Source organism: Arvicola amphibius, chromosome 15 (assembly GCF_903992535.2).
Source record: "Arvicola amphibius chromosome 15, mArvAmp1.2, whole genome shotgun sequence".
Taxonomy (NCBI): domain Eukaryota; kingdom Metazoa; phylum Chordata; class Mammalia; order Rodentia; family Cricetidae; genus Arvicola; species Arvicola amphibius.
Window position 1 is genome coordinate 50,284,360 of NC_052061.1, and position 24,803 is coordinate 50,309,162.

Sequence of the window (24,803 nt, forward strand, 5' to 3'; positions counted from 1 at the left end):
ACTGGAGTTACATGTGATTGAAAGCTGGGAACTGAACCCCAGTCTCCTGAAAGAGCAGAGAATGCTTTGAACCACTGAGCCATTGTCCAGCTGTTTTTCTTCCAGAGCACTGTCCTAATACATACTGTCATCCCTTGCGTGTGACAGGTCGTTGGCACCTGCAGCCCTCCTGAGTCTGTGTTTCTGCGGTCACATTTGATCCACCTAGCCCTCATTTTCTTTATATCTTGCTTCAGGTTTGCCAAAAATCCTCTTGAGTATATAAGTTGATGTTTTCCACAGATTTAGAAAACAATTGGCCATCACACCTTCAGGTACAATTCTGGTGCCGTTCTACAACTCTGGCCACACGTAACTGCTTCATGTCCTTTCAAAGTCACTGGAGCCTTTTGCTCTCATGATTTTGTCTTCAGTTTCCTGGGTGATCATTTCTGTTGACTGTCTTCAAGTTCCCTGGTCCTCCTGCTGGCTCTGCTCTGCCTTAAAGATCACTCTGTGAGTTTTTTATTGGAGATAATTTCAGTTTCGAAATACCCATTTAACTCTTCTTACAGTTATTGTTTCTCTGAGATTTCCCACCTGTTCACTCATTACAGCCATCATTTCCCATGAGTTCCTGAGCATAGTAATAGCCATTTTTAGATCTTGGTCTTTTAATTCCAACATCTGAGTCATCTCAAGGTGAATTTCACTTGAGGCTTGTTTTTTTCCTCTTGGGTGTGGTCCACATTCTCTTGCTCCTTCTCTTGTTGACTGATGTTTCCTTGTACGATAGATGCTATGAATGATGCATTGTAGATATCTGAGTCATCTTGTTTTTCTCCAGAAGAATATTAGCCTTTGATGTCAGGGACAAGCAGTCACCAGATGTGTTCTTCACTTGCGCGACAAAGTCCCTAGGAAAAGAGCCTTAAAGGGGAAAGGGCTATTTTGGCTCATAGCTTCAGACTTTAAACCCACGTCATTTGGAGTAAGGTTGCAGGGAAGAGACGGGGTCTGGGAAGACATACCCTTCCAGTGACCCATTTTCTCCAGCGAGGCCCTACCTGCTTCCCAGCATCTCCGTCTCCTGCAGTGCCACCACATGCTGAGTTTGACATCGCTGGGTTATTCGCTGACCTCTCAGCTCCATAGCTGGGGACCAAGGCTCCAGCATGTGAGCTTCTGCCGAGTGTGAGTGAGCTTATATCCGAGTGGCACCGCTGAGGACCTCAGACTTAAAAACGATACTGGTGCTTCTCTGCAGTTTTTGTTCAGACAAGTACATTTGGGCAGATCCCTTATCTACAAAACAATTGTATTATAAATGGAAATCCTTTAGGAGGGCAGAGGTGTTTTCCAAACTTTGTTTACTCAGCAAGCTCAAATTCCAAAACCTGTGTGCCTTGGGGAGAGCAGTTGGGACCGCGGCTCCTCCGGCCATTGCTGTTCTCAACCTACTCAGCTTCTGTGGCCGCCCAAGTCGGGAGCTGACCACAGGCTTCGGGACTTAGCACTAGCTTTGGGGTTTTCTTGTTTTCCTTTCCAGCCACTCTGTACACCCTGCACTTGGTCGCCTGACAGACACCTCAGGCTGGAAGGACTGCGCTGGCGCAGGTGGGAGGGGCCTCTGGGAAGTGAGGGCAAGCCCGTGTGGACCTGGGTCTTACTCTGATTCTGCTCCCAAGCATTGAATCCCCTCAAGTTTCTCACCTGAGTGACTTCTCAGAGGCCCGTTCAAACAGTTTCCGCTTATGTTTAGCTCCGCTGTTGTGGCCATTACCTGAGTTTATATGGCTTGGAGTTGGAAATCTCGTCATTTTCCCCTGTTGTAACATGCGGTTAATAAGTGTCTTAGTGTTTCCATTGCTGTGAAGAGACAACATGACCAGTGCGGCGCTTATAAAAAGAAAACATTTAATTGGGGTGGCTCACGGTGTCAGAGGTCCAGTCCGCTATCTTCATGGCAGGACATGGCAGTGATGATGTTGGAGGAGCTGAGACTTCTGCATCTTAATACAGCGGCAGCAGAAGGAAAATGTGTCTTGTCTCACACTGGGCATGGCTTGAGCATGTATAAGACCTCAAAGCCCACTTCCACAGTGACACACTTTCTCCAAAAAGACCATACCTACTCTAACAAGGCCGTGCCACCTAATAGTGCCACTTCCTATGGGCCACGTATTCAAACATAGGAGTCTCTCGGGACCGTTCTTATTCAAACCACTGTCACAAGATTAATCAAAAATCCATTTTAGAGCCCTCGTCCTTGCTCATGGTGAGGACTCATCCCATGCAGGCGTAGCATGTCTCCCAGGGTCAGTGCACAGCTGATGGTAAGACTGTCGTGATGATGTCATCATGCTTGTCAGCAGCTGCTCACAGCCTTGACTGCAGACAGGGCCAAATACGACCCTGCCTTATATCACAGCCTTGAGAGCAGAGAGGGCCACATATGACCCTAATTTGTATCACAGCCTTGAGAGCAGAGAGGGCCACATATGACCCTGATTTGTATCACAGTCGCATAACTGGGTTTTGATCTGATGCCCCTGTTGTATGAAGACAAAGCTGTTTGCATTGCAGCCACAGGTGTTGTGACCACCAGACTTGCACCATTAGCTCTTAGGAATGTGGAATGGTTCCTTAGCTCAGTAGGGAACTATAGTCATGACAGCTAAATGCTTTCAAGTCATGCTTTGGGTGATTGCTAAGGGGAACTTCTGCTAGATGAAGGCCTTTCTTGGGGTCATAGCCTTAGGGAAATTGTTGAGTGCTTGAAGTCCTGCTGGGGATCTGCTGGTGCAGGAAGGCTCTCAGGTGGAGCTCTCTCCCCTCATGCACTTTGAACTTATCTTCACAGGTCTGATGCGCTCTCGAGTCCGGGGCGCGGATGCCGCGCAGGCCAAGGTCCTGACCTTCCTGGACAGTCACTGCGAGTGTAACGAGCGATGGCTGGAACCACTGCTGGAGCGGGTTGCCGAGGTGAGCCTAGGTCACGCAGAGGGTGTGCTGCACACACTGGCTGTGGCTTTTCTTGACACTGGGAAGGACGTTGGTGCCCTAGGCATTGTTTCACATTGATACAGAATAGTCACTTTGCCCGAGGAAGACAGGTTCCTTGAAGCTGACAGGAGCCTGGAAGAAGAAGTGGCCAGTCATGGGGGAGTACCTTCCCTGCTCACATGCAGGAAGATTTGTGGCCAGCAGGGTTGCCCGTTGATAGGAGTGACGTCTGATGGGGTGCCTGTCGGGAGGACAGGTATGGCCGCATTGATGGTCCTCTGCCCTGGTAAGGACAGACTAACCACCTGTTTCTGGCTTACAAGGAGAAACAGTTTACCACGGTGCCCCTGGTGGGCTTGTCCGGTGATTTTTGACCACACTCGGGCACATCCTGCCTTCTAGAAGCTTCAGCACTAGTGCTGTGTGTGGCCTAGCATTATTTTTCTTGTCTTCTGCTTGTCTTATTGACTTTCTTTCCTGGTTGCTATGAAAATGCTTCCTTGGGGGCCACAAAGCAAACATAATGAAAGGAAACAGAACGAGCACGCTCTGCCGGCTGCATAGCACAAGTAGCAACAGGCAGCAAGTCACTAAGTCACCAAAAGCTGCTCAAGTCTCATCTCTGCCCTCTGCTGGGCTCAGGTGCCGCTCAGCTGATAGGTGAGGAAATGACTTCAGGGGACTTCAGTAACATCCAGAATCATGGGTGTCGGGGTTGTCTAGCAGGCTCCACTGAGCCCTAAGCTGGCCCCTCTTTGACACACCCATCCGTGTCACACAACTCATCCCAGTGTCCCAGCCCCACAGCCGTACTCTGCTAGGCTGTCACTCCAGAAAGCCGAGCTAGGGCTAGCTTCCCACCGTGTTGAAGTCATGGAGTTGCCAGCTCACGGGGGCTGGCAGCCTTCCTCTCCTCCATAACTGAAGAGGGAGCGGGCCAAGATGAGGGTTCTTGTAATCTCTTCTCAGCAGGAGGAACGTAAAGTACACGATGCTCAGCCTTCGGGAGTAGGGTGACAGCAGGGACTGCTGCTCTGCTCTCCATGGCCCAAGGCCTGTTTCCCGGCAAGCACGCGGGGGACACCCGTGAAGAGTGCCGAGCTCTGCCAGTCCTGTCATTGAGCTTCCTTTGAGTCTCTCTTTGGCTAGCAATACTCTGTAACTCAGAGACCACACACCCTCTCTTGTCAGCATGAGGCAGAGCAGAGTCTGAAGGTCTGAGGAGGTCGAAGGCCTGTGTTTGCCCTCAGCAGAGTGGCACTGAGACATGAACAAAACTGGTCTGAGGAAGGTGGGCGTGTCCGGTAGAATCCCTGAGGAGTTGAGCTAGGATCTGAAAACTCCAGTCGGTTGCTGTGGAGGTGATGACTTCCGCCTCTCGTGTGCCATCTGCACCCAGAAGCCGTCTGTCTTTGTGGTGTAGGCACCTCAGCCCTGAGTTCATTCCTGAGCTACCCCAGTGCAGCCCATGAGAGGGTGGCAGGCAAAGTGGCTGAGCTTAGCTCTGTGACACCAAAATCTACCCAAGGTTTCAGGGCTGCTGCACAGCCTGGGCCTTGAGCTGGGAGTAGAAGTAGCGGAAGTGTCCAGGCGTCAGCTGCCCCTCTCGTGCCACCGCCCCTGCCCACTTTGCAAGGGTGGAATCTCATGGGAAGGCCTGTCGGGATGGTGGCTTTTGCTTTGCTGGGGACATAACAAATATTCTCTCCTTCCTTTGTCCCTGCTCAGGACAGGACCCGAGTTGTATCCCCCATTATTGATGTCATTAACATGGACAACTTCCAGTATGTGGGTGCCTCTGCTGACCTCAAGGGTGGTAGGTGTCAGCCGTGATTTGTCTACCTGCTGGCTTGTTCTGTGTGGCTAGGCTTCTGACCTCTGCTGTCCTATGGTCAGCAGTGACATTGACAACAGAGTTCACATAGTGTGGGCTCTGATGGGTACCTCACAGAAGGGACCGGCCCTGCTTCCCTGACAGAAACCCCAGCCCCACCCACCACCCTATTAACCCGTCCCTCTCTCCTGGAGCCGTTACTGCGAGAGCTAGGGGAATGTGCAGTGTCCCTGCAGATAGAGGTGGAGACGCCCCAGCCACTGAGGAGCTCCAGAGCTGCTCCCAGCCAGAGGCAGGGCTTGAGACACTCCATGGAATTTAGGATTTGCAGAATGGGCCCGGAACCTGTTTTGTGTCCTCTGCCTGTTCCAGCCCTTCCTCTTGTAGCCTACATGCCCAGCCAGCTTGCTGCCCTGCCAGCTTGCTGCCCTGGAGTTCTGCCATCCTGCTGCTGGCCCTCACACCTGCCCACTAGGCACCAGTCCTACCTTTGTGCTCAGGCTTGGATGCTGCTCCTTCCTCCCCTCCACCCAAACATAGCCTGCTTCACCACTGGGTGACCTTTGTTTTTGTGAATGGACTGGCATCTTGTAGGGTCACACAGCCTACAAATGTTACCTTCTGGTCACCCTCCAGGAGCCCAAGAGAAATTCGCCGAAGATTTTCCTTTGCTTTTAGGAATTGTTGAGACTCCAATGCTTTGCAGGTGGGAGGGAGATCGCATTAGACATGACAGTGGAGTCATTGCTGCATTCACTTGGAGCAGCTTCTGCTGTCCCCAGCTCCACAAACAGCAAAGAGTAGGGTAGAAGACACCTTCTCTTTTTCTTTTCCCCCATTGTTTAGCTGAACTGGCCTAGAGCCCAAGCTCCTCTTACCTTGGCAGTCTCATGAGTGCTGGGATTACAGCCCGCACCATCACACTCTGCAGTTAAGAGCTTGTGTCACTGGACCCTGAAAGGTCCTGGTCCAGGCCTGGAGAGCCGTGGGTCCCATGGAGGTATTGTGTGCTACACTGTGGTTCTGGGAGCCAGTTGTGATTTATCTAGCTCTGACTTGTCCCTAGGTCCCCAGTCTTACGTGCACAGCCCTTGTAGGTGCACTGGCATCACACACAGATACCACACTTGTTCTTACACATTTTAATGTTGCAAAATCCAAGCCAGGCATGATGGCATATGTCTCTAGTCCCAACCCTGGGGTGAGGGGTGGTGGGAGTGGGCTGAGGCAGGAGGACTGCTGCAAGTTCAAGATCAATCTGGACTACATAGCAATGCCCTATGTCAAAAACCAACACACACACACACACACACACACCACGGTTAGAGGGGACAGGAAAGATGGTTCAGAGAGCACGCGCTACACTTCAGAGGCCTGAGTGCAGTGCCTAACACTCAAATCTGGCGCCCTGGAACTCCTGCTCCAAGGGCTTCAGCACTCCCTTTGGACTTCATGGGCACGTGCACTCTTGTGTACATAATCACACACAGACACATAGCCACACGTATTGTTTTGTTGTTGTAAAGAAAACTCATCCCTGTGTTGCTTTGGTGGACTGAGAAGATTTTGCTGTGCACCATACTCTCCCGCCACCCATTTCCCAGCCGCCCCAGCTGTTACGTTCCCTCCTCACAGTCTTCATCGTGGTTGGTTGGTTGGTTGGTTGGTTGGCAGTGGGTCCTGTCCATTGATGCTGTTGTCACGATGCTAGGGTGGGACAGCCAGGTGGGAGAGGCTGCGTCTTCTCATTGCTATTTCTTTTCTGGTTCGGCAGGTTTTGACTGGAACTTGGTGTTCAAATGGGATTACATGACGCCAGAGCAGAGGAGATCCCGGCAGGGGAACCCCGTTGCTCCTATAAAGTAAGTGCAGTGTATCGCAGGAAGCCCTCCTGGGGGAGAGCCCAGACCTGACCCCTGCTGCAATGTGCTTCCAGGATACTGGGGCTCTGTGCCTCCCACCCTCCAGGTTCCTGGTCCCCTTCAAGGCCAGCATCTGCTACCAGGTCAAACAGTGAGGAAATTTTAGGTCCCTTTTCTTAGAAGGCTTCTCTGCTGACTCCATGTTTTCCCCTTTTTATGTTTTCTGTAGCAGAGTGGTGTTGTCGGAGACTGCTCATTTGTTTCTGGCCATCCAGACCCAAAATAATCACACAGAAACCATATTATTTGCAATCCTGTTCGGCCAACAGCGTATTTCTAGCTAGATCTTACATCTTAAATTAACTCATTTCTATAATTTTATATTTTACCATGAGGCTCATGGTTTACCGGAAAGGTTCCAGTGTGTCTGTCTCCTGTGGCAGCTCCATGGCATCTTCCTGACTCCGCCTACTCTCTCCTCCTCTATCTGCTTGGAATTCCCACCTTCCCCTATTCTATGCTGTAATAGGCCCAAAGCAGCTTCTTTATTAACCAATGGCATTCACAGCATACAGAGGAGACTCTCACATCAGAATGGAACTATATGCTATGGACTCAAGTGTCACTTCTGTGCTTTACCTCCTAAGTTAAGGCACATAAAAACCAAGTCTCAGCCTTTGTGGGACCCCAGGCAGTGACATAGAAGCCAGTGGAGAATGAAAGACCCCTCAGAGCACAGCAGAGGACAGGTGTCAGCCTGCGGTGTGATCTAACTTCACCCTTGCTCTCTTCTCCCTCCTCAGAACCCCTATGATCGCTGGAGGCCTGTTTGTGATGGATAAGCTCTATTTTGAAGAGCTGGGAAAGTACGACATGATGATGGATGTGTGGGGAGGAGAGAACTTGGGTACGTACAGCCCTCTGGCCTCAAGTCCACCACTGTCCGTGGTGAAGTGTGGGAGGCCCCAGGGCAGCCATTCAGTTGGCAAACACGTCCCTGAATACACATGTATGCATGCACACACACTGACCACAGGGATGACGGTAAGATGTGTTCCTGGTGACGGAGACCAAAGTTCAGGTCATCCTGCACAGAAGCCAGGTGCTGTCATATCCTTTGACCTGGGGGTTCAGAATGCATGCCTCCAAAACTGGAGAAATCTGGCTGTTTCCAGGGCTCTGGTTAACTGTAGAATGGTAGCAGGGCTGGGCAGCTGCTGGTTGGGCCCCTATGTTCAGATCCTTCTCCACTGCTTTTGTTTGATTGTTTTTATTATTGTTCTTCCTCCCTCTCCCTCTCCCGCGACCCCCGCGCTCCTAATTTACCAGGAGATCTTGTCTTTTCCTCCTTCCTATGTAGATCCATGTGTGTCTCTCTTAAGGTCTTTGTTGTCTAGGTTCTCTGGGGTTGTATGGAGAACGCGTTTGCTAGGAGTGGGATGTGGTCCCTTTACAGGTGGTGGTCTGCACAGGCAGCTGTCTCCACGTCTGTGTGACAGATGAAAAGACTCTAGTCAGCCTGTCGGGTTTTGTTTCTTGTTTTACTTGAAGCCTTTGGTCTCAAGTGCTTGTCATTCAGAGATGACTCCCCTCACTATCCAGAGTTTGGCTTTTTTAGCTGGTACGCAGGTGTGCCCTGCAGGAGAGGGGACTCGAGAGGGAGGGACAGCGGCGCTGCTGTCACTTGGAGCAGTTTTTCTTGTGACAGAGACTTTGATAGTTACTGTTGGCTTAAAAGAACAGCTTCCGCTAGCCTGTCGTTGGAATGTGTCTTTTGAAGTTGAAGTTGGTGGAGACATTTCATCTAGTAAGGTGCCTCTGCCCAGCATGATAAAAAGCTACTTCCAGCTCTGGCTCCATGGGGAGGGAAGGAGGGGTCATGAGTCGGTCTCTTTCCCTTGTCTCGGTGCGCTGTTGGGCTTGAGTGGGCTTGGGTGAAGCTTTCTGAGCAAGAAAGGCTTTGAAGTAGTGAACCTGAAAGGTCCCTGAGCCTCTTCCACCTGTAGGTTCCAGGGGCTAGAGCCACCCAGCGGTGCAGCGTGTCATGAGCGCAGGAGGCCACGGGAGGAACTGATGTGGTTCTGAGAGCACAGGCTGACAGACACTCAGCTGTCTCGTCTGTGTCACCGGACAGAGGTTGATTTGTCTCTGGAGCCCAGAGAGAAGAGAGCACATGGTTGATGTCATAGGCTTTTGTGTTATATGCTGATAATAACCCGAAGGGTTGGGGAAGGCCTTCCCTTCCAGGAGGTCTGATGTCCTCAGGTCCCTGGCAGGTGCCCCCTGAGAACACTTGGAGGCTGAGCAGAGGGTTTGGGCAGGACCACCAGGCCTGTGATGGGGTCCACCTTGTGCGGAGCCCTACCATCAGCTCTTTTTGCTGGGTGCCACACAGGCTGCTGGCAGTTAACAGTCCATGCCGGTTTGGTGGCTGCAATGCTGGGAGAAGGAGAGTAAGGGTGTCTGAGAAATGTCAGAGCATGTCTTCATGTGTGCTCACAAGACAAGACTGCCTGTTTCACAACCAACAGTAACTTACGTAGGAAGCAGTTGCAAAAAAACAAAGGTTTTTGTTTTTTTGAGATTCGGGATAGGGCTGTCTTTTAGGCAGGCCGTGGTGGTGTTAGGATGGGTGTCCATGCTTCCAGTGCCCAAAAGAGAGGCCTAGGGAAGGCGTACTCCATGCCCAGGACCCAAAGGCCAGCAGCAGAGGGGATGCCCAGGCCGGGGCTCATGTGAAATCAGCTGAAAGGGGAGCTGCCATGTGCTCATCCTGGAAAGCAGCCGACCTGGCCTCCAAGCTGCCCAGCTCAGCAGATGCCCTGACCAGAGAGATCATCTTGGAGTCTTCGTGCAGGCGTAGTCATACGAGTTTTCTTCCTGAGATACAGAGTGTGTCTTACTCACAGTTTTATTGGATGTTGGAAAAGATGAGAACAACCTCCTATGTCTGTTCAGGTGGGGTTGGCCTCACAATGCAGGAGAATTGGTTGATGGAATCTTTTCTTCCCAAGCTTGCCCTCTCCTCCCTCCACTCCTGGACGGGGCTCCAGGCAGCACGACCAAGTGACATTCAGACTCCCAGCACTGCTGCCATGACAGCACGCTGGCCTGGAAGACTTAGCCCACCACTAGCTTTACTGTTTGCAGAGATCTCTCCTCATTTCTTTCTTTGTTCCGTCGGTGACTGTGCTGGTTCTGTAGATTTCTCCTTGTGCTAGCACGTGCTGAGGGGTGTGTGTGGCCAGCGGCCTAGAGCAGACAGAGCTCCTTCTTACAGACTTCATGGTGACTTTCAGAATGGCACTCGTTCTTCCTGTTTTAACTTAGTTGTCTTGCTAAGGGTGTGTGCTAAGTGTGGTGTCCCTGGTCACTACCCTGGGAACTTGGTTGGCTCCTGGACCTGCTGGTACGTGAGGGCAAGGAAGGAAAGCAGAGTGCATCCTGGTACTCAGTGTACAGTAAGTGGTGTGGAGGAGTGTGGGCTGTGCACCTGTCTCCCTGGACAGCTGTGGTTTGCTGGGATGCACACTCCCGTAGTCTGGGAGACTTGTGGGCCGGTGTTTTCCTTGCGTGTTCAGTTTGGGGTGTGCTGTGGAGTTGTCCTAGCCAGATGCATCCAGGGTATGTGCTATAAAAGGTTCCGGAGAAGCAGCCTCATGGTTTTCCTTGGCAGTTAAAAGTGAGCTGTAGTAGGTGGCTAGGGCAGGGGTATCTGTGCCATGAGACAACAGCTATGGCAGACTGATGATTGCTGAATTCCCTTCTTATCAGAAATCTCATTCCGAGTGTGGCAGTGCGGTGGCAGCCTCGAGATCATTCCATGTAGCCGTGTGGGACATGTGTTCCGGAAGCAGCACCCCTACACATTCCCAGGTGGCAGTGGCACTGTCTTTGCCCGGTAAGTTGTCTGCGGTCTGCTCAGAAGACACCCTGGAACTGTGTGGTGACAGTGTCCTTTGACAGGCCTGGCCTCCAGGCTGAGAAAGGGTGCAGTGGCCAGTATGCGAGAGGGTATTCCAGTAAGAAAAGCTGCCTCGGTGTGCTCCGTGGAGAGCTCAGAAGAGCGTCATGGGGCAGGGGTGCAGATGTGGCCAAAGTGTGGTGTCAAGGGAGTTAGCACTGGGCCGGACACCAGGGAAAGGCTACCATGTGATGGGCACAAAGACGTACACAAATATCTCCAAGGGGAAACGTGGTTTAGTGCTGTATCACTATGGTGCAAATAGACCAGTGTTGTTCTTCACCACACACTGCAGTAACGGTGCTGCTGCTGAGTCGTTAGAAGAGCGGCCTTGGTGGCTAACTGTCCGGGTAGCTAAGGTGTCAGCCCCTGCCAAGGGCTGTCCTGATGCCCATGTAGTGAAGGGTAGGAGAGGAGACGGGCACACAGGAGCTGCCCCAGTCTCACGACAGCAGAGCCCATGGCCTGGCCACTGCTTGAAGCTCCTGCCTCTCAGTGTATTTCAGTACAGCTAGATTTTCGGCATGCGTTCTGAAGGAGCAGACATTGAAACCATGTCAGAAAGCAAGTCACTCTTCTCTCCAGCCAAGACATCGTGGGTCATAACCGATTAGCGATTGGCAATAGATGCTAGTAAATAAACAAAACCGAAAACTGCTTGTCCAACCAGGCTTTTCCTGGGACTCTTTTCCAGTTCTAAAATGGTAGCCCACACCTTTAACCCCAGTGTGCAGAAGGCGGAGCAGGTGGATATCTGTGAGTCTGAGACCAGCCAAGGTTACATAATGAGACCCTGTCTAAAATAACAAAAAACTGAGACCTCATGGGGGCAGACAGTGTGGAACTGGACCTTAGGGAGCAGCCAACAAAACCTCTAAGTCAGACAAGATACTTCTGATGCTCATCTGGTCAGCGCCAAGGTGAAGGGAGATTGGGCTAACCGGGACAGCTGGGGGACAGGCTTGACAAGTTAAGGACACGCAGAGCTCTGTGTGGAGATGGCGTAAGACTTCAGGCTGTTAAGATGGGGTGCGTTCAGCCTGTCGGACCCAGGGGACATCAGTGGCCAGAGTCTGCAGGATGTTTCAGGGAGCTCTGCCCATGGTCACTTGCCTCTCTTTCTGGACCTCTCTAGAGACAGCTGGTAGCAGTGTCGTGTTAAGAGGCTTCTCACTGCATGGCAGATATAGCCCCATGCGCGTGCCTGCACCCCCTACCTTTCACTAACACCACCAGATTGTGACTCTGCCTAGGGATATGGCCATTGGTTAGGTCAGAGCCTCCTTGATCTAATCATTTCTGCTCCCCACAGACACCCACAAAAACCCAGGTGTGTTTCAGTCATCTGGGCACTTCCCAGTGCACAAGCCTACATGTCTGTGAGTGTACACTCCACAAACACTCAGCAGTCCCTAGTGTTTCCACTGTACACCGTTTAGTGAGGACTTTTGCACATGCATTTCATTTCTGGGGTTAGCGTTTACAGCGTCTTGTCTCTGTGGCAGCGATTGGCCCCTCCCCCAGGGACAGCAGGACTATTTACCACTTTATGGGGAATATGGAGGCCCCACATGGAGATATTTAGTAATTATAGCTCAGACAACATGACAGGTTTAGCATTTAAAAGGCCTTTACTGTAGAGAAAAAGATTTCCCTGTAGGGCAACCACTGCTTGCCTGCTGTCTTCATGGAAGAACATGCTAGGCCATGTTTCCTCTGAGCAGACAGCGGCCCTTCCTAAGTGTTTTGGGTGGGTGCATGCTTCCGTTATGAACTAGAGCTGAGGACAGCGGGGATCCCCAGCCCTGGGGTGTGACGGCCCCACCTCTTCATACTGTCATTTCTAATCCACCCATGACTTCCCGCTCAGCCGAAGGCCACATGAAAGAAAGTGAAGCTAAGGGAGCCTCCTTCACTTTCCAGTATGCTAGTGGTTGGTGCTGCACCCACGCATGCTGTGGGAGGCTGGGACGACCAGAGTCTCCGTGGTCTCTGCTAGAGGCTCCTTTCTCTACCGCCCAGCAGGGATTTCATCTCAGCACATGTTTGTGCTGTCCTTGCAGCTTCTGCTAGGGACACACCAGCAGGCAAGCATGGACAGGTAACTCTGGGGACAGGGTGGGAGCTGCAGCTCAGGAAGGCGCACTTTGTTTGCAGGAACACCCGCCGGGCAGCTGAGGTCTGGATGGATGAATACAAGAACTTCTACTACGCAGCAGTGCCTTCTGCCCGAAACGTGCCCTATGGAAAGTGAGTGCTGCCTGCCTGGTCCTTCTAGTGGGGGCGTTGGGAACAGGTGGGATAGCTTACAGCATCAGCAGGTGCCTCCACTCTTTGCCAGCAAGGCCCTGGTGGGAGGTGAGCAAGTCGTGGGCACCAGAGGCCATGCCTTACCACCTAGACCAAATCAGTCTCTCGGGCATTCAGAACTGAATGTGTCTCCTTTCCTCCAGTATTCAGAGCAGGCTGGAGCTCAGGAAAAAGCTGGGCTGCAAGCCCTTCAAGTGGTACCTGGACAACGTCTACCCGGAGCTAAGGTGAGTCCTGTGGGCCTCAGTGCATATCGTGAAGGTTGAGGAACCAAGATGGTCAGAGAGGTTCAGAGGCCTCAGGCTTGTGAGGCTGGGAGCTGGCTACCAGGAGAGCCCGTGGTGCCACCCCTACAGGTGCCCACAGACACTGCTCTCCTAGAGAGTTACCTTGCTGTGCGAGCCTGGAAGAACTCCAGAGCACCTGACCTGACTTGTCCTGTTCCTGAGAGGTAGACTAGTGAGGCAGAAGCTGTGTCTCCATGGCGCCAATGCTGCTCCTCGGTCCTCGCCCATAGCTGCCTTCAGCTGCTCCTGCCTTCTTGGTGAGCGTAGGGTGGGATTAGTAATGATGGTGTCACCTCCTATGGGAGGGTGAATGACAGAAACACTCTGCCGAGCCTCGCCGAGCTAAGCCTCAGCCCCACTCTTCACTGCCAGCTGCCAGGACCTCTGTGTCCTAAGGGCACCAGCAGCCCTAGGAGAGGACCAGTGGGCTCTGGCAGCAGATGCTCCAGGTCCTACCCATTTAATCATTGCCACACAAGAGCCAGTTAAGGCTGAGCATAGGATGCTTAATCCAATGACCGCAGCCTCCAAGGTGAAGCCAAGTTTTGTCTCCTTCCTAAGCACATAGCACACAGTCCACCATGTGTGCACACTGGCCACTTAACAGATCCTCCCAGACTGCGTCCTCCTGACCTATGAGGAAACTTCAGCTGATTGTCATTTGAGATGGGGGAGGGGCTCTCCCTCTGTAGCCCAGGCTGTCTCAACTCTCACAGAAATCCTCCTCTAACCTTCTGAATGTTGGGACTACAGGCATGTGCCACCACGTCTGGCCCACTTACACTCTTGGGAACCCAGAAGCTATAGCCATATCACGTCAGGGAGTGACAAGAAGCCACTGTTTCTGCTGCCTAATTTGAGACTGTGTGCAGAGGGCGTGGTGAACAGTAATTCCAGGGTGCAGGCCTTGATTCGTACAATGAATACCTTTCAGGGTTCCAGACCACCAGGACATAGCTTTTGGGGCCTTGCAGCAGGGAACCAACTGCCTGGACACATTGGGACACTTTGCCGATGGAGTCGTTGGAATTTATGAGTGTCACAATGCTGGAGGAAACCAGGTAGGCAGACAGAATGCTTGCACCTGAGGGACACACTGGCAGAAGGTGGCACCAGTGCCTGTTGTTCAGGCTGTGACTGCAGGCGTCTCCCTGGCCTCTTCCTGTCAGCTGTCACCCCCGCCATAGCCACTCCCACAGTACCAGGCCTTCATCTGCACCCATGTTGGTCCTTGATGTGTCATAAGCTACCTGGTCCCTGTTAGCAGGCCCTCCGCCTTTTCGGGTGGAGGATCAGTGCCTGCTGGTGAAGATGAGGTGTTGGACTCCACCCCTTGGCATGCTTGGGGACTGGCAACATTTTACCACAGCCTCAGATGCCTCACCCCATGGCCTACCTGGGGTCCATGTGCCTGCCCATGGGCTGTGCTGGAAATGTTGGAAACTGCAGCCAGCAGCCACCATGCACACGAGGCCTTAAGAGGCGTCTGCTGTGAACTGAGTCCTCAGTTTTGTTTAACTCTCCTGAGTTTAAAATCAGGCTGCTGCGTGTGGCTGGTGGCTAGCATTCAGTGCTTGGAGGGGACACAGAGGCAAAGATGACACCAGCAGTCCCTACCATGACTTAAGTCCTCTCGGGGTTAATAGAGAGTGAAGTTTTTTGGGTCAAGTGCCCGTGGATGGGAAACAGTGCTTCCTTGGCTCTCAGCAGCACGGTCCGTGCAGCATGATCAGGGCTCTGCCATTTGGCTCCCAGTGCAGCCTCAGCAGCACACAGGGAACGAGAGACTTGATGGCCATGCCTTTTAAGGATGGCAGCTCATAGAGGCATCTCTTAAATACTTTACACATTTAGGTTGCTGAAGGACCCAGCACAGAGGTGACCGGTCCTGCTGCTTGCATAGCCAAATCAGATTTTTTGACAGCAGTCCTTCTTAAAATAATGAAGTGCACAATATCCACATGTGGCCGCCTCAGCATCTGCCCACACTTGTCATAGGAAGCAGAGAGCTCAGTGGTCCCCGTGACTCTCCTGGCCACAGCAGGTGTGTCGCCAGCTGTTGCCCACATATAGGTGAGGTGGACATGGAGTGGAGGTGGCAGGGGTCATGGGCTTCTGTGTTCTAGAGCTGCAGTACACCAGGGACCCTGAGCACATCTGGAACCCAGCACACTGGGTAAATAGCAGACACACTTTTCCCTACCCTACCAAAACGCCTGACAAACAGCTGGAGAGAGGAAGGTTCCTGTGTCCTCCCCTTGTGTCTGGAAGCAGACGGTAGACAGGAAGTAGGCACAGAAGGGCCTACTCCAGTGACTCAAACCCAGGTCTCTTCCAGGAGTTACTCCTGCTAAGGTGCAGTGATACAGAGAAAACCTTCCCATTTCAAGGCAGGAATAGAGACATGGCCAGGAAAGATCAGACCAAAGCCCCAGCCCACCCTGCCACCAGGCTCACTTCTTTCCCCAGCCTCTCTCTCCTGGACCCCCCCATCTTCCCCCACTCTCCGCACTACTACCCTCCCTGCCCCTCCCTCCATACCCTCTCACCTCCTGCACTCCCCAGAGTCAAGAGACCACGGTTCCAGTGGCAGCTCCAGTGTGAGTTCTGTTCCCTTTGGATTTCAGTGTCTTGCCGCCACCGGACTGCTTGGCAGTTGATAGCACGGTATCTCTGCTGACTGTTTATCAGCCCTGTCCTTGTGGCCGGAGAGAAAAGGCAGCCTTTGCAGCACTTACCTTCTGCATCCTCCTCTTCCCCGCTGAGGGACACACAGCTCAGAGGCACCAGAGGAAAGGCAAGAAGCCCCAGGGCCGGGGCAGCTCTGTATCCCCATGGGATGCTGGCTGACTGGAACCACCACTTCTGGATCCTGGAGGCCCTGTATGGGTGGCTATACCCTTAAATGGATCAGGTTCTTAGGTGACTTTAGGAAACCCTACACAGAGCCACTGCCGTCCATAAATATGTCACCCTCTCTGTCCCCAGTCTTCCATGCTTCTTTAGTATTCAGAGAGATGATTGACAGTCTTGCCCTCCGTGTGCACATGCATATACATGTGTTTGAGTTTTTAAAAGCATAGGCATGAGTATTTAAATGCATTCTGACCCAGTTTTCTTGTCTGGAAAGTAGACAAAGCCCCCATGCAGCTTTTGTGAAGAGACCTGAGACAGTTTGGCATATAGTGAGCATCCAGTTAGAGGAGCCATGCTGTGTGTTGACATGTACATTGTTCCAGCAGAGTTAGGGGAATTCCTGAGCACCAGCAGCAGGTTCCTGCAGATACCAGCCCTGTAGATATTTGCTGAGAGCTGCAATACATCATATATAATTTCACAAACTCAGCCTACATTCATAAATCTGTTTCCAAACCAGAGCCATTCCAGAACAATGTGGGAGGAACTGTGGGTGAGACAGTTGACCCTGCTCTCCAGCCTGCACTTTGACCTAAAATATTTATTACGGTTAGTCTTGATAATTATTAACTTTTCTGGTTTTTTAGTCACGTTTCTTGATACGATTCATTTTTGTCACTGTATTAACTCCGTTTCTTGCTGCTCTGACCAAACACTCGACAGAAACGACTTGAGGGTGGGTTTATTTTGGTTCCTGGATTGAGAGCATAGTCAGTCCATCATGACTGCTGAGGCTGCAGGAGTGGGAAGTTCCACGGCCTCCCAAACACATTTGCCACTAAAACTGTCCCCAAGGGCGAGCTTAGCAGCCAGGTGGTGTGGGTCCGCCCCTCAGCTGGGGAAGCTGGGTCTGAGTCAGGGGTCCCAGATGATTGCAGTCTGACTTGAGGCATGCCTCTGACCGTGGTCTCTTCCAGGAATGGGCCTTGACAAAGGAAAAGTCGGTGAAGCACATGGACCTGTGCCTTACTGTGGTGGACCGGTCTCCTGGCTCACTCATCAGGCTGCAGGGCTGCCGGGAGAATGACAGCAGACAGGTGCGTCACTCAGCAACAAGGGGGCACAGCTCTCGGGCTTCTGTGGTGCTGACAGTGACAAGGGCCACATGGTTGTCCACCTCACCCTCAGGTCCAGTTGCTGCCATTTGTACACCAGGGCTCACATCACATAGTCCTCCTCACACCACAGAGCATTTTGTATAAAATTACATGATTTCTTTAAACAGAAACATTAACTACTTGTTTTTCCTGCATAAATTCTAAATGGTTAAACACGTGAGCCTGGGCAAGCGCAGAGGCGGCAGCAGAGCCACCTCCACCCCACAGAAAGTAGACTTTGGGATTTGAATCCGCTCCTCTCGTGGCCAGCTGCATGTAACAACCACAGCAGCCTCTTCAGCTCCCTGTCAGCCCATCATAAAGGGAGCGGTTGCTTGCCCAGTGCCCTGGGCTGTGTGACTGGGTGTTGGGAGGTGCGTTTATGTGTTACTCGAGATCACAGAATCTTAACCCTGGTGAGAGTGAGAGCCTCTCTGTATGTTGCTTCTTCCATTGGGTCCGCGCTTACTGAAGCCTTGGAAGCTGGTCTTGGTCTGGCTGGGGATCACGGGGGATCACGGGGGATCTTGGACACACCACCTTTCTGAGCCTTAGAGCAACAGTTGGCATTAGCAGTAGCTCTGCCGGCAGGCCCTTCTAGCCTATTGCAGGATTCAGCTAGTCTCCCCACAGTCCCTCCCTAGAAGACATGGGGAAACTGAGACCTGAGGGCTACCAGAGCCACTGCTAAGCCACCTTCCATCCACCTGATTTCACAGAGAAGCAGAGACCCAGTTTTCTAGATCATCCAGTTCCTGTTTAGATCCGAGGTATCGGGAAACGCTACCTAAGGGTCCTCTCTCCCCCGCCGTCTCCAGAGTGCTGCTTGTCTCTGGGCACCCTGACCCTGGAGGATAAACAGGGAAAGCCACTGTTCCCTGCCCTCTACCCCCAGATACGTAGAACACATCCAAGCCGACCACAGCCCAAGTGTCCTTGCGGTGTGTTTGACATAAGGCAGTGATAAAGTGAGACTTTAATCTGGTCTCCCAAACTTTAAAAAAGAAAGCAAGTCATTGCCTTAAGAGTGGACAGAAGCACCTGCTAGTGTTATTCTTGGCTCCTTAACTGACTCTAAGACGGGGAGGTTACACTTGGTCCTTCCGGGTGGTGAGTATAGCCTCATACCTTCACCTGTGGGAGAACGGATTCAGTGACTCCGCTGAGGGCCATCTTCCAGGGACAGCTGTGACCTCAGTATTTTCTTAGCACCCCCTGTCTAGCTGATGCTTCAGCATATGACAGACAGGGTCCCCCTGGGAGCCAGCATCAGATTCTATTCACTCCGCTCTCTGCCAGGCAGACTCTCAGCATGCTTTCCATGATAATGCAGGGGACCTGAGACACCCGACAGCATCAAGGACAGGGAGGGAATGAGATGGTGCAGGTGGCAGAGCCTCTCCGGCTGTGGTTGCCCTTGACTTCCACTGTTGGCAAGGAATCTGCATGAGCAGGTGGAATAATCAGGAGGATCAGGAGAGGGCCACTCACATCAGCCATGCTGGAGGGTCAGCCTCACTGCTGAGGGGCAGCCTCTTGGCATGTCTCAGTGCGGTGCTTTACTGTTTGGCCACTGAGAACAGTGGCTTCTGGGCGCGTGCACGTGGCATTTGCACAGTTCAAAGGGGAAAGGAGGCAGCAAGAGTGAAAAAATTTAACTCCACAGCGTCAGTAGAATTTCCAGAAATACTTACTCCAGGGAACTTTAGTGCACGCTTAAAAATTAATTAGAGCCAAGTCCTTGTTAATGGAAGGAGTTGTGGGGAGAGTGTATTATTTTAAAAAATAAAACCATAAATGTTTAAATAGAATATTGACATTACTTGCTAAACAGTAGGATAAGGGCATCTCAGACTTCTTGAGGCTGTTAGGGCTTTGTGCATGGCAGAGTGGGTTGGTGGACTTGCTGGCTATGGTTGGTTCTAATGTGCAGCATTCACAGTAGCATTGTTACGATAGCCTGTGCCCCAAGAGTGGGGACTCTGGGCAGAGAAAGACGGCAGATAGCAGGTGTGTGCCCACAGACTCACACTCCTCTCTCCTGCTGTGCTCTTGTCTGCTGCAGAAATGGGAGCAGATCGAGGGCAACTCCAAGCTGCGACACGTGGGCAGCAACCTGTGCCTGGATAGCCGCACAGCCAAGAGCGGAGGCCTGAGCGTGGAGGTGTGCGGCCCGGCCCTGTCGCAGCAGTGGAAATTCTCACTCAACCTTCAGCAATAAGAGGCCCCAAGGGCCCGCCGTCCGCCTGCACACCGGCTCAGTTGGAAGATCACATTTTATGTTTCTGAAACTTTCCGCAAAACTATATACCTCAGTGTTCCATCATGGTCTGAAAGTCTTAAGTCTCAAGTCTTCAGCGGGGCGTGAGCTGGGCTGACAGTGTGCAGAAGAGGAAGTGAGCCCCCGGGGCTCGGGCCAGGGGGTCCCTCCCAAGACTGGCGTCCTCTGCCTCCCACTTTCTACTTTCTGCTCACGCCCCAGCAGAGGAACAGGCCAGTGCTGGCCAATCCAGTGGACAAGCAGCAAGCATGTTTCTGTTGAGGACCGAGGGAGCAGGGGCAGGTGCCCTTACAGCAAGAACTCAAAAGTCTCCATTGTTTTTCAACCCCCTAAAATCATGTGTGTGAACCAGGCATGGTGGCCGGTGCCTGTAATCCCAACACTCAGGAGACTGAGGCAGGCAAGACCCTGTCTAAAGAGAAAAGAAGTGATTCCCACAAAGGTGACCCTTCCCTTGCAGATTTCCTCGTCTTCCCCTGTCCTTGTACCTCGGCTCAGCTGGCCTCTCAGCCACTTCCCCTCTTCCACTGACATACTCGCTGTGTTTGCTATGAACTGCTGAGTGGGACTAAATAGAGATCCATAGAGAGAGAATGATAGTCCGCTCCCTAGGCTTCCCTACATCATCATCATCATCTGAAACCCACAGCGCAGCTCAGCCGTGCAGAGGGGCCTGCGCTCCCAGAGCCAAAGGTGACATCACTGTCTCTGAAGCCTCACCAGCCAGTCCATGCTGCTCTGCCAGCTGAAGGCATCCCTGAACCACTGGCCCCAGCCACGAGCATCAATGTTTAACTTGAGCGAGGGACTTGTGGCTGGGTCAGAAAGTCCACTTTGTGCCCTTTGTCATCTGTCAACCTAAATAGGTTACCTCTTTTGGCAAGTTATTACTTTGAGTTTTCTTTTAAAATTAGATTTTTTTTTCTTTGAGAAAACTCAATCCAACAGCTTCTAAATAATGTGAGCCAGCAGGACCCCACTGCCCTGTGACAGACCAGAGACACTGGACCGCTGTCACATGCTATCTATCCCTAGGCTCATAGTGGTTTGAGACCCTGTATATTGGGTCTTTGGCACTTACTGAGCCCGGCAGAGCACAGAGGACCCTTCAGCATGTGGGTGAACCCCGCATGTCTGTAGCACTGGTACAGGTGATAGCCCCAGGTATATCCTCAGGCTGGTGCAGGAACTGTGGGTAGACTTAGAACCACAGGGCCTGGGCATTCACAGAGGATTCAGGCACATGTCAGCCACAGGGGTGGCCTGTGTGTCTGCCTGGTGGGGCTGCAAGTGTCACGCATGAACATCTCAGGTGTCCCCGAGATCACAGGAGCCATAGTTTCAGGTGGTCAGAGGGCTGGCCAGTGAGTGCTCTGCTTCCCACCTGCACCGAAAGGGGGCATGGCTAGTTTTCTCCTCCCTGAGGAGCTCCATCTGTGTATACACCATGACCATGGACCCTCTGTGCAGGCCTGGCCAGGTGCTGACCCTCTGTCTTCTTAACCCCTGCCAAGAAGCCAACAAAAGATGCATTATATCAGACAGGGTGCCCTTGTGTCTGGTTAAGTCCGCACACGTCCACCTTCCAAGGTAGGCTCTGAGGAATGTCACTCACAGGTACGGGTGCAAGGCTGTCAGGGACACGGCAGGAGTTGAGGCCAAGCATAGTCTACACTGCCGAGCCCTGACGCCTCTGCGCTACCCTTAGCAGAGTGAGAGCCACAGATGTGAAGCAGTGCCGGCTGATTTTAAGTAGGTGTGCGGGTGGAGCTTCCCATCCACACACTGGCACCCCACCCTGTGTGCTCATCACCTTTGTACCATCTGTCTGGCCACCAGGGTGCCGCTCAACCCGGCTCTGAACAGAGGGGGACTGAGCAAGGCCCTGCGGTGAGCCATGTTTACATGAGTGTGCCAAAGTGACTCACCGTGCTTGCGTTGTTGTGTAGTCATGGGGCTATCCCACCCTCCCACTCCTGTTTCTAAAACTGAAAACTACCAGGAGCCCTGGGCACGCGCAGGCAAGGGTGGTCGTTTTCCGTGGTGGTCCCCGAGTCTTTGTGAAGCTGGAAATGATGGTATCTGTGAGTATGTCTTGCAAATTCAAAATATAGTTTGGTAATTTTTTTTCCAGTTAATTTTTAAAAACTGCTGTACAGAGCTTGTACTTTGTCCATTTTATAGATGGAAACCATCCTTGAAATTGTTTAACTTAAATAAAGAGAAGATACTTTATAGATAATGTTCAGCTGCTGTCTCGTGGCCTCTATAAGGTGTGGGACCAGGCAGAAGGCTGGAATCCAGCTCTTGCTTCTGGGCCCCTCCTCCCTCCCCTAAAACACACCTCCAATACCGTGCCTGCTATTATTGTATCCGTAATGGCAATTGTTAGTGGGATGGAACAGTTAGGCTGTGCCAGACACCTGCCCATCCCCTTCAATGCGCTTACACTTCACAGATTTAAGAAACAGGTGCTGATAAATGTAGGCACTGACCAAAAGTTGCCTGAATCCCATGTATCCCATTTTCTGTAATCTACCCTGGACACTTGACTCACACCCCCTATTTAAAATGTTCACCAGCCATCTGTGGCTGTGCCATCCATCCCTGCCTGGCACATGCCCTCTAACACCTTTGTGTGACTAGCTGTGTGTCCAGGAACCTAAACACCGGCCAGCGGTCTTGCAGTTTGGTCCAAGGTAAGGCAGTGAAGGGACTGACTAGGAAATGCCTGAACCTTCCAAGACCACACTCACTCCGTTATTTGAGACACCAAAACTTTGGCTCTGGCCACCTGAGAGGCAAAGGCATTAGCATATAATTCAGCCATGTCCCAGGACCTCAGACTCTCTGAAGAGTTTCTAAGCCACATTTCTAAAAGGCCTTCTATCCCAAGGTCTATCCCGGGTGCTAGCAGAAGGTCTCAGCCCAGGGCCGGACACACAATTCAGCTGTGTTGAACTTATGGGACATGGTAGCCATGTGGTTTCTTTCAGAGTATTCCAGCGAGGCCCAGACAGGCATGGACCTTGGAGGATCATGGGAGGAGTCCTTGGGATCACCACTAGGAGGCGTGTGGAATGTGGAGAGCCTGACTACAGCTTGCTGAAGACATCCCAGGATGCCCTTGTTGCCCTTGTTACCCTTGAGCTGGAGCGTTTTCCTGGGACCATGTCACCTACCAGTAGTTCAAATAAAGATGCTCATTATCTCTTGTTACCAAGAAACCTAAGAGCCTGGACTTCAGCTCAGTTATGGACTCAACACTGAACACGCTGCCTGCTCCCCCCACCCCACCACCATGGTGTAGGACAAACACCTCTGACAGTCATGACACTCCTAGGTGGGTCCCCTAGACTTAGGAGCCTGGGAAGCAGATGGGGCAGCTACTTCCTGTGTGTCCTTGTCAGGGGATAGAAAACGGCCACTGCTTGCTGAGCCACAGGGAGCCTGTCAGGCCTGCCCTTGTTGGAAGGATTGGGGCCACAGTCGGATGAATGGATCAATGATATGGTCTTGAACCTTGGGAAGGTGGCTGCTGGCAGCTCAGGGCTCCCCTCAAGAGGGTTTCAAATGAAAAAAAAAAAAGCACATTGTAGCAGATCACAAAGCAGCCAGTCATACCAAGACCCTTACTAGTTTCTAATGAGCTCCAGCTGTACACATAGACGGTGTATGGAAAGCTGCAATTGTTAATGTGATGAAAATAGCTGATTTACAAAACTAAACAAAAACAGAAATGATAGCCCCTGTCCGCAAGCTTCAGTCGTAATAGAGCAAAATACTGTTTCTGGCAGAGGTCGTGATGGGGAAAGGAAGCACATGGTGTGGGTAGGCGGGTTTTCCTGCCTGTGCTCCTGAGCGACCCCATGTGCCTGGCAGGACACTTGCATCTCTCGGCATCCATGCACCCCCTGGTGGAGGTGACTCCCATCTCTGCCCTTCAGAAATGGGCTTCATTTTATATTCTCTCTCGCTTTGCTACAAGGTGCTAGATGTGCCCCGCAGAAACTGGCCTGTGAGAGGCCGATCAGGTGGGAGAAATGGTGGCAGCACTGGCTGTGTTAGAACAAAAGGTGACCGCTCAGGAGCTAGGACTCTGCCGTTGTGTGCATTGGCGTGGGAGCTCTAGACTCTCGAGTCCTTGAGTTCCAGAATTTTCCCAGAAACCGCTCGTTCCTGAGCCTGTGAACACAAGCTAAGTAACATTTCAGGGCTTTGACCTGCAAAAAGCCTGGTGTGGGTCTTCTTCACTCCATGATGCGGTAAGCTGCCTTCCCAACGTCCCCTCACACGTATGTACCTACTGGTCTGTGTAGAAAACCCTGACTGACACCAGTGAGTGCCCAGCGTGTGTTTTTATTGACATATCCGCTGGCAGGTGCTAGAAGGCAGGGGGCAGCTGAGCCAAGGAGAAATGTAGAGGAAGGCCCCTCTGCGAACCTCAGACCACCCACAGATGGAGCCCAGAGCACAGGACTGAAGGGGCCTAAGATATGGCTGGCTGTCTTCTCTCTACCTTGGAACTGCATAGGAAGTGAGCTGGGCAAGAGAGAGAACAAGACCCCAGAAGAAAGAAAGGAAAAGACCGTGTGAGAGTGTGCCCCTTGGCCCTGGTGCTGTATGGAGGGGTTAGGGGGCTGGGGGATAGGGGTTGGGTTAGAGGGTGGGAATCGGGTACCAGAATTCCATCCAGGCCCATCCAGGAGGATGAAGGAAGGAGAATGAGGTCAGTCTTGTACTGAATTCTCATCTGTTGCTAAGAGGTGCCACTCCGGAACAAGGAGAAAGCTTGCAAGGTGGGAATGGGTGAACAGAAGAGGACACGGAGTTACCTCAGTGACACTTGCCTGGATTGGCCAACCCTGGAGTAAGTGTCACCTCTAATTTTCATAACCTATGAAGCTTTACCCGTTTTGGAACTGGGGAAGCCAGGGCGAGTCAGCCATGTGGCTGATTTATTCACATAGGTCAAGTGAGGTGTCATCTCTGAGGAGGCTGAGCCTGTCCTGGGGAGAGCTCAAGTGCAGTGCTATGTGACAGGGGTTGTGGGAAGGGTGGCAGGCCTCCAGGAGGGTCCAGGACGAGCGGTCCCTTTATAGCTCTCGAGGACTGGAGGAGAATATTAGGAAAGGCTGAAGGCCCTGTGAGAAGGAAGTAGGGTTCCATGGAAGTCAGAGGTCAAGTTTGTACTTGTACCCTAGACCCACCCTTTGCACCTCAGGACAGTCTGGAATGGGACCCTCTGCTGACTGCAATAGTGGCGC

The 24,803-nt window shown here is 52.1% G+C and overlaps 1 protein-coding gene across 1 annotated transcript in view; it reads left to right on the forward strand.

Annotated features, from left to right (window-relative positions):
* The window catches only part of Galnt2 (polypeptide N-acetylgalactosaminyltransferase 2), a 120,748-nt gene extending 98,970 nt beyond the window's left edge, over positions 1 to 21,778 (forward strand). The window contains exons 7-16 of the mRNA XM_038313125.2: positions 2,843 to 2,964; positions 4,714 to 4,801; positions 6,594 to 6,681; positions 7,485 to 7,588; positions 10,456 to 10,582; positions 12,803 to 12,895; positions 13,099 to 13,182; positions 14,177 to 14,303; positions 17,076 to 17,195; positions 19,321 to 21,778. Coding sequence (XP_038169053.1) covers positions 2,843 to 2,964; positions 4,714 to 4,801; positions 6,594 to 6,681; positions 7,485 to 7,588; positions 10,456 to 10,582; positions 12,803 to 12,895; positions 13,099 to 13,182; positions 14,177 to 14,303; positions 17,076 to 17,195; positions 19,321 to 19,476 — 1,109 coding nt within the window. The 3' untranslated portion in view covers positions 19,477 to 21,778. The remainder of the gene's footprint in view (positions 1 to 2,842; positions 2,965 to 4,713; positions 4,802 to 6,593; positions 6,682 to 7,484; positions 7,589 to 10,455; positions 10,583 to 12,802; positions 12,896 to 13,098; positions 13,183 to 14,176; positions 14,304 to 17,075; positions 17,196 to 19,320) is intronic.
* Positions 21,779 to 24,803: the final 3,025 nt, after the last annotated feature.